Genomic DNA, 8,294 nt, shown 5'->3' with positions numbered 1-8,294 from the left:
ATATTGTAATATTTTGAATTTAAGAAACAAAGTCCCCGAGGGAATAACTTCCAGTGAAAATTGATTATAACATCTGGGATATTGTAGATTAAATTTTTATGAAACTCTTTGTTTATAAACACTCAGTTTGTATTAAATGTTTTTGGCCTGTTAATTATAACACTATCTGTATAATTAGAAATCTTTCATATCTTTGAAATTTATTTTTTGTCATCTATTTTTATCTCAGCCTTTTGTTCTACTTTCTTAGAGGATTTCTAATAATGCTTCTGTTGAATTTTCCATATCTGCTGGAATGTTTTTAATTCCAAAGAGGTTTTTTTTATTAGAATTTCTTTACTAACACTCCGTTCATGTTTCATGGTTGAACTATCCACTTCTATATCTGACAAAGTTTTCTCCTCCCAGCATAAGTTCCTATTTTCTCTGTATTACTGTTTGTTTTGATTTGTCTTAGTAAAAGCTTTCCTCAAAAGCCTACCGATTGTAGGTTGGTCTTTTCATAAAGAGTGGAGTATAAAAGAGTGGACTGGATGTTCTGTAGGAATATATGGAACTTGTTGACTGGTCATTTGTTGTACAATGATCTCACTGATGCAAGTGTCTCTAGGACATTTCTCTTGGACTAACCCAGTTTCCCAGACAAAACTCTACTACTCACATGTGCGCGCGCACACACACACACACACACACAAATACATATAATCCATAGGTACACACAACATAGCCTTCTGGAAGCCCATGGGGTAAGAAGATTGCAGGGGGTACAGTCTCAAATTTTAGTATGTATATTTTGATGTAATGCCCCTATTCTTCCTCCCTCAATTGGACATGGTGTCCTAGTCCAGAAATCTTCTGATTTAGTCTCATCAGAAAAGATTTCTGGATGTGAAAAGAGACGGCCACCCAGTTGTAAGAGGCAGGGGGATAGATCTTAGGGACCAACTACTTCTGCAATAGATTTTCAACCTATTCTGCCCTTTTATTTTCTTTTTTTATAGAGAGATGAAGGGAGAGTGATAGAGAGATAGAAACATCAATGATGAGAGAGAATCATTGATCGGCTGCCTCCTGCATGCCCCCTACTGGGGATCAAGCCTGCAACCCTGACCAGGAATCAAACCGTGACCCCCTGGTTCATAGGTCGACGCTCAATCACTGAGCCACACTGGCAGGCCAAATTCTGCCATTTTTAGCACCAACTTCAATCCTTACTTCCAGTGGTACTTGATGCCACTAATTTCTGAGCCTTTTTGGAGATTCAACAATATAGGTATGGAAGCTTCTTGGTTTCCTTAACTACCAGCTTAGGACTCGGCCTTCTTAACACTTAATTTACTTCTTGTCCATTGGCTTTTCAGCATCCAAATTTCTGTTGCTATTGTCTTCTTTCCTTCTTGGTCACTATGAGTACATTCCTCTTTAACAATGCCTTTGCTCTCATTTTACTGGAGTTTTGACATCTATAATTTGATGTGTTTTTCTCCTCTTGAGTTATTACAGGTTTTAAATACACGGATACTGTTTTGTTTCTGATTATAGGAACTACTTCCAGTAGCAATACCATGGTAGCTCCCTCAGAAGGCAATCTTGATAACAAGCCCATGAAAGAGAACGCTGAAGAGAGGTAAGCACTTGTCTGTCCTTCCTCAGCCTTCCAGTGGGACCGCAACTGAGTGTCGTCAGGGAAATCGGCCATCTCTGGGTTGGGATGTGTATTCATTGGGTCAGAATTCTAGTGAAAAAATACATTCCCATTTTGGAAATTTTCCACATGGACTGTTTGAGCATTAAAGATGCTGATGTGCTAGACCCTTGTATGTTCTCTCAGGGATGAGCTGGTGGAGGATGGTCAGTGACTGTTGGTGTTTACATTTTTAAACTTTTCTCAGTGGATGTTTACTCTGCCTGTTTCCTTTAAAAAAGGCTTCACCAGAACATAATATTAGCACAACAATGTAACAAAAACCTTCAGGTAGAAATAATTGACTTATAAGCTTAAGCTTTTGGCTTGTGAGGTGAAAATTAATATGTTATCATGGTAAACTTTCATTAATATTTTGTGTACTCTGTTCTCTTTTAAGCATAGAGAGTGTAAAGTAGAGTACAAATACTGTTTTTCCGTGAGCCGTGACTAACTGCAATGATCATTCCCCTAGCTATGTGCACCTAGACATCTACAGCGGACTAAACAGTCACTTAAATCGTCAACATCACAGACTAGAATCTCGATACAGTAGCAGCTCTGGAGGATCTTATGAAGAAGAAAAAAGTAATACATTCCAAATGTTCTTTTTTTATAATTACAATGGTGAGGTGTACTATTAATTATATTAATGCTAATCTCTTTTTCCAGTAACTTGTTTTTAAGAGGAGTATTTAACTGCCACTAGTGGTGTTCCAACATAATCTGAAATGTCTTGATTTTAAGAGACAGTATAAGTGGGGAATATTTGTTTTAAAAGCCCAGGTTCCCTGTAGATAAATCAAGGGACTTAAAAAAATAGTTCTCAAAGAGCATCATGGAGCAGACACTGGCCACAGGCTGCTTTTTTAATCAGGTGCTCTTTCTCCCTGGAATCCTGTTTTATTTGCGTTCTCCCTTGCAGTTGCAAAGTGAACAATCTACCCAAGTTCACTGTGACTCTAGGGGAGGGTAGAATAGAAGCACAAGCCTTCAGACTGGGAAGGGGTCCTGAAGATGGTCGGGTCCAATCTCCTCATTTTGCACAGGATGGAACTGAGGTCCAGAGAGGTTAAGTGACTTACCCACGTCACACAGAACTCACATTTCCTGATGGCACGTTCTATCACACCCTGCAGCCCCCCTGGTGCAGAGCGGATTTCCTTTTCAGACGGGTTTTGTTGGCCCTCTCTCAGGAAATTTAGAATGAGTAACTTATCAGAAGGCCCTGTTACACGGCAGCTTCACCTGTAACGTGGTTACATGGCTTGGAGATCCATTATGGAACCATAAGAAACTGCTACTGTGGTTTCGCTTTGACGTAAAGGCCGCAACCTCAATTGGTATCTCTTCTCTCTCTCTCTCTCTGACTTGCTTAATTTGAGAATACCTATACCCCAGGTCTTTCCTAGCAAACAAATGTCAAAAGAGTGGGAAATTGTTCTGATCACTTTCCAATGCTATGAATAGTTGGTGTCTTACTAGAGTTTGCTTATATTGGCAGAAAATAGCTGGTGTAGAAAATGAGATCATTTTATTTTGATAGGTGACTCAATGCCACTTTATTCTAATTGGCGACTGAAAGTGATGGAGCATAATCAAGGAGAGCCACTGCCCTTCCCACCAGCTGGAGGCTGCTGGTCACCACTGGTGGATTACTTGCCTGAAACGTCATCACCTGGATTACCTCTTCACAGGTGGACTACAGCGTCATTCCTATTTCATACGAGCCAAATTCTGCTTAACACTGTCAGCTTTCTCGATGCCATCTGACAGCGCAGGAGACAACAACCTTCTTTCTTTAGATACCGCGACCAATGAGCTCAGTGCGTTTAGGTTTTGAGAAATCTGAAAACTCACAATTCTGACTGTATACGATGAGTATTATGAAATCTGAGTGTGCTGCTGCTTTTTCTGGGTGTCTGGCATAGTTACTTGACCTTTCTGGGACCCAGTTACTACATCTGAAAAGGACGATTCTTATGGTGGTAGGCACTGTTATTTTGAATTGAGTTAAACTGAACTTTACCTAACAGAATCACAGGAGAACAGTTACTGCATTCTTTGAAAATGTACTGATGCACCAAACACGCATTGAACACCTACTATGTGGCAAGCAGTGTGCCAGGTCTTAGGGTTGCAGATGAAGAAAAGATGGCCCTTGACTTGAAGGAGCCCTTAGCAGATGTTTTTTTTCCCTAAAATTGTCACTTAACAGTTTCTTCGGCTGAATTCCTTTTCCTCTGTTTTTCTTGAGAAGTTGTATTTTTTTTTTTTTTTTACAAAATACAATGTTAAAGTCTTCAAGTGATTTGTATACAATTTTCTCTAGGTTTACTCCAGTGAAACCTTATAATAATATTCTTATTTGTCATAGGTGTAACATAGCAGTGATCCTTTTGACTGACCTGATCATTGATCATAGTGTGAAGGTTGAATGGGGAAGCTACCTCCATCTTCTTCTTCATGCAATTTTTATAGGTAATAAATATTTGACACTAATTCCTTCGTTTTATGTTTGTGTGATAACTGAAAGGCAGTATGACTTAACAAAGTTCCAACATGTTTGTTTCTGTGTTTTTTCTGTGCCGTTTCCAAGACACTTCTCCCTGTGATTCTCGTGGTCTGGTGGGGTTCTTCTTAGCCTCTCTTTTAACCACAGACAAGTCTATCCCGTGGGGCCCTAACCTGTGGCCCCTCCCACTGCACTCACAAATACACAGGCCCTCTGGCACTAATACTTCTGTAGCTGTGGCAAAAGTAAAATTAATCTACCTCTGGGGTTGGAAACTTTCAGAGTAAATGGAAAATTAAAATGGGTTCTAAGTGTTTCCCAAAAGACTTGGCTTGTGGACAGTCTAGTCTGATTACTACAGGTGAAACTGCGCCTTGTGCAACAAACACTGGGCTCCATCACACCGAACAGTGCCTTTCATGCTTGTAAGATTGGTGTCAAGATAGCCGTCTTCCAAGTTTTCCAGATGTGCACATTCATAAATGTATTACTGCATTCCTTTGGTAATCAAGCATCTACTGACTTTCTGTTGTGTGCTGGGCACAGAAGATATTTGCCTTTTTAAAATTCATTTATCTAGTGTTATGTAACAGAGTAATTAATTTTTAAGATTACACATAAAACTCATTGAAAACTTACCTCCTGGATTTTCCCCATTTCAATAGGACAGTAGGCTATGGTGCACAAACTCTAGGCCAGCGGTTCTCAACCTGTGGGTCACGACCCCTTTGGCGGTCGAACGACCCTTTCACAGGGGTCGCCTAAGACCATCCTGCGTATCAGATATTTACATTACGATTCATAACAGTAGCAACATTGCAGTTATGAAGTAGCAACGAAAATAATTTTATGGTTGGGTCACAATATGAGGAACTGTATTTAAAGGGCCAGAAGGTTGAGAACTACTGCTCTAGGCCAATAAAAAACTTTATGTAGTGTACCATCTTCCACAAAATATTTTAATTTTTTAAAAAATATATTTTTATTGCTTTCAGAGAGGAGAGGAGAGGGAGAGAGAGATAGAAACATCAATGATGAGAGAGAATCATTGATCGGCTGCCTCCTGCACACCCCACACTGGGGATCGAGCCTGCAACCCAGGCTTGTGCCCTGACTGGGAATCAAACCATGACCTCCTGGTTCGTAGGTTGACGCTCAGCCACTGAGCATGCTGACTGGGCCCACAAAATATTTTATATAATTTCTGCATTTCTTTAAAATACTAATTTGGTATCAAGAATGCTCATTATTTCTCTTTACTGATGATTATTTTCTACTCTTCCTTTCAGGGTTTGACCACTGCCACCCTGAGGTGTATGAACATTGTAAACGTCTGCTTCTGCACTTATTAATAGTGATGGGACCCAACAGTAACATCCGGACTGTTGCTTCTGTCCTCCTCAGGAACAAGGAGTTTAATGAACCCAGGGTGCTCACAGTCAAACAGATTGCACACTTAGATTATACTTTCACAGGTATTTGCTTTAAATGTATCATTTGAAAGTGGAAATTGTACTTCATTAATTTAAAATTGTGCAATAGAGAAAATCAAGTAAATAAAAGTTGAAATACTGGAGTACATTTTTTTAAATGTAGTTTTATTATTTTAATACCATTGTCATTTTGTATTGACCAGTAAAAGAAGGAATTAAGTTTGGAATATTTGAGTCTGCATTGCTTTTAAGTATCTTTGTCATAGAAATTTTTTTTTTAAATGTGTTGTTATTGATTTCAGAGAGGATGGGAGAAGGAGAGAAATATCAGTGATGAGAGAGAATCATTGACAGGCTGCCTCTTGCACATCCCCTACTGGTAATTGAGCCGTGACCTCCTGATTCATAGGTCGATGCTCAACCAATGAGCCACACCAACTGGGCTGTCATAGAAATTTTAAGTTCTGAACATATAGATTGAAGATACAATGAGAGAGTGCTTAATTTACTAAGCACTGATCATCAAAAATATGTTGAACTTTATTAGATTCCCTCCTAATGTCAAGATCTGAAATATTGACAAAGGAAGACATTAAAAAATTTTTTTATTCACTTGATTATATTTACTGCATTTAAAATGTTATACATTTTTATTGTATCACCTGGTCAGACATCTTTATAAAACTTTATGTCCATAACTAATGATAAGTAAATAAATAAAATACAATGTTACACATTTTGAAGTATATTAAGTTTCAAATCACACATTTTAAAGTAATGAGGTTTGAATGAATGAAAATCTAATATAAAATTTACTTCACTGTTGATGTGAATTATTTTTTTTCTTTGGAAGTTATACTTCTTTCCTAATAGCCATAACTTATTTATTCCATTTATCAGTATCAGTGTCCTTAGGTTAATAATTGGTGATCTAGAAAATAATTGTTTTTAAAAACTGAAATAAAATTACTTTGTAAGTTAAAACTGTGTTATATAACCCTATACCTAGTAAAACAACAATTATTAGGAAATTTATTCACCTTTTAAAACTATGGTTAAAAGATGCATAGAATGAAGTTTACTGCCTTTTTATGTTAAAGGTGTTTGCTCTTGTTTGTTTTTAAGGCTCCTTTTGCCATTTTCTAAAGATGGTCCTTAGTAATATCCTTTAATATTATTTAATAATTGACATAATATAAATATTACAAACAGACTTTAAAATTGTCTTCCTTTAGGTAAAATAAATCAGAAAGTATAGAGTCCTTTCCATAACAAAAATCAGTTCACATCAGAGAAATGTGACTGACTTACGAGTAATAAATGTTGAGGAAATACACTGAAATATTGGGGAAATGCCACTTTCACCTTTTGGCAGCAGATGGCAGCAGAGAACTGCACAGTAAATAAAAATGGTTATGTTAATAACAGGCTGAGATAATGTTTGCCCAAAGACTCCATCAGAAGGAGCGCCAAGTCTCTCACGCATGCCAGATAGTCTGTAAGGAATGATAGTTAATTCAGTAAATACTGTGTGAGATTTCCTTATGCTTGGCATTCATGCCCGCCTTTCTCTTTCAGCAGGTGTTAGTGATTTTATACCTGATTACCAGCCCTCCCCTATGACTGACTCAGGGCTTAGCTCAAGTTCTACCTCTTCTAGTATCAGCTTAGGAAACAACAGCTCAGCCATTTCCCATCTGCACACCACTGTCCTCAATGAGGTTGACATCTCTGTGGAGCAGGATGGAAAAGTCAAGACCCTCATGGAATTCATTACCTCAAGGTAACAGTGACACCTCTTACCGTCTGGCAGCATGCATGTGCGAAATTGTTCCTTCATTTGTCAGTGACAGAGAGCCCTATTTTTTTCTGAGGTGCCATTGCTTGAAAATACACCGGTCTTTATTGTCCACTATTAATAAGATCATGGTACACCAAAGCATTCTTCTGTTGCATTCACACTGTTGTACCCAAGGAGGGCCTTAACTGTGCCTGGAGACCAAGTGCCCAAAGAGAATACTGTATTATCTAAGTTTTACATATGCCACTTGCATTAGCTACTTCCCCAGTCAACCATCAAGTATTTATTTGTGGTGCACTCTTTGCAAGGCACTGAAGTAAAGAAACTGAGAAGGGGAGGAACGGGCTGGTATTCCACAGCAGGAGCAAAATCTCAGGGGCGTGAGGAAACGGACTGTAATCCAGTCCGGCTGTAACGCTGAGGAAAGGGAGTTTCTAGACAAGAAAGCTCGGGAGAAGGCAACCTGGAGGGCCATGAAGTCTCAGCCATAGATTACAGATCTTTTCTCTTTCAAGGAAGAAGACATTATTGAAAACTAGTGGCCCGGTGCACGAAATTTGTGTACGGGGGTGTGTCCCTCAGCCCGGCCTGCACCCTCTCCAATCTGGGACCCCTTGGGGGATGTCCGACTCACAATCTAGGACCGCTGGCTCCTAACCGCTCACCTGCCTGCCTGCCTGATTGCCCCTAACCACTCTGCCTGCCAGCCTGCTCACCCCCAACTGCCCCCTTCTGCCAGCCTTCTTGCCCCCAACTGCCCCCCTTGCTGGCCTGAACACCCCCAACTGCCCCCCTGTCGGCCTGCTCGCCCCCAACTGCCCCTCCCACTGGCCTGATTGCCCCCAACTGCCCCCCTCCCCC

General features: G+C 39.6%; 1 protein-coding gene across 14 annotated transcripts in view; it reads left to right on the top strand.

Moving 5' to 3' along the window:
• Window positions 1-8,294, top strand: part of FRYL (FRY-like) — a 238,460-nt gene that overhangs the window by 176,053 nt on the left and 54,113 nt on the right. For 12 of the 14 annotated variants that reach the window (XM_014534411.1, XM_014534396.1, XM_005853147.2 and 9 more), the window contains 6 exons: window positions 1,543-1,627; window positions 2,160-2,272; window positions 3,231-3,381; window positions 4,062-4,165; window positions 5,489-5,674; window positions 7,211-7,415. In XM_014534411.1, the coding sequence (XP_014389897.1) occupies window positions 1,543-1,627; window positions 2,160-2,272; window positions 3,231-3,381; window positions 4,062-4,165; window positions 5,489-5,674; window positions 7,211-7,415 (844 nt within the window). The remainder of the gene's footprint in view (window positions 1-1,542; window positions 1,628-2,159; window positions 2,273-3,230; window positions 3,382-4,061; window positions 4,166-5,488; window positions 5,675-7,210; window positions 7,416-8,294) is intronic. The other 2 variants (XM_014534429.1, XM_014534435.1) reach the window with 1 other exon arrangement.

The sequence above is a fragment of the Myotis brandtii genome, unplaced genomic scaffold, assembly GCF_000412655.1.
Source record: "Myotis brandtii unplaced genomic scaffold, ASM41265v1 scaffold10, whole genome shotgun sequence".
Taxonomy (NCBI): domain Eukaryota; kingdom Metazoa; phylum Chordata; class Mammalia; order Chiroptera; family Vespertilionidae; genus Myotis; species Myotis brandtii.
This window is presented reverse-complemented; position numbering and strand designations above follow the sequence as displayed.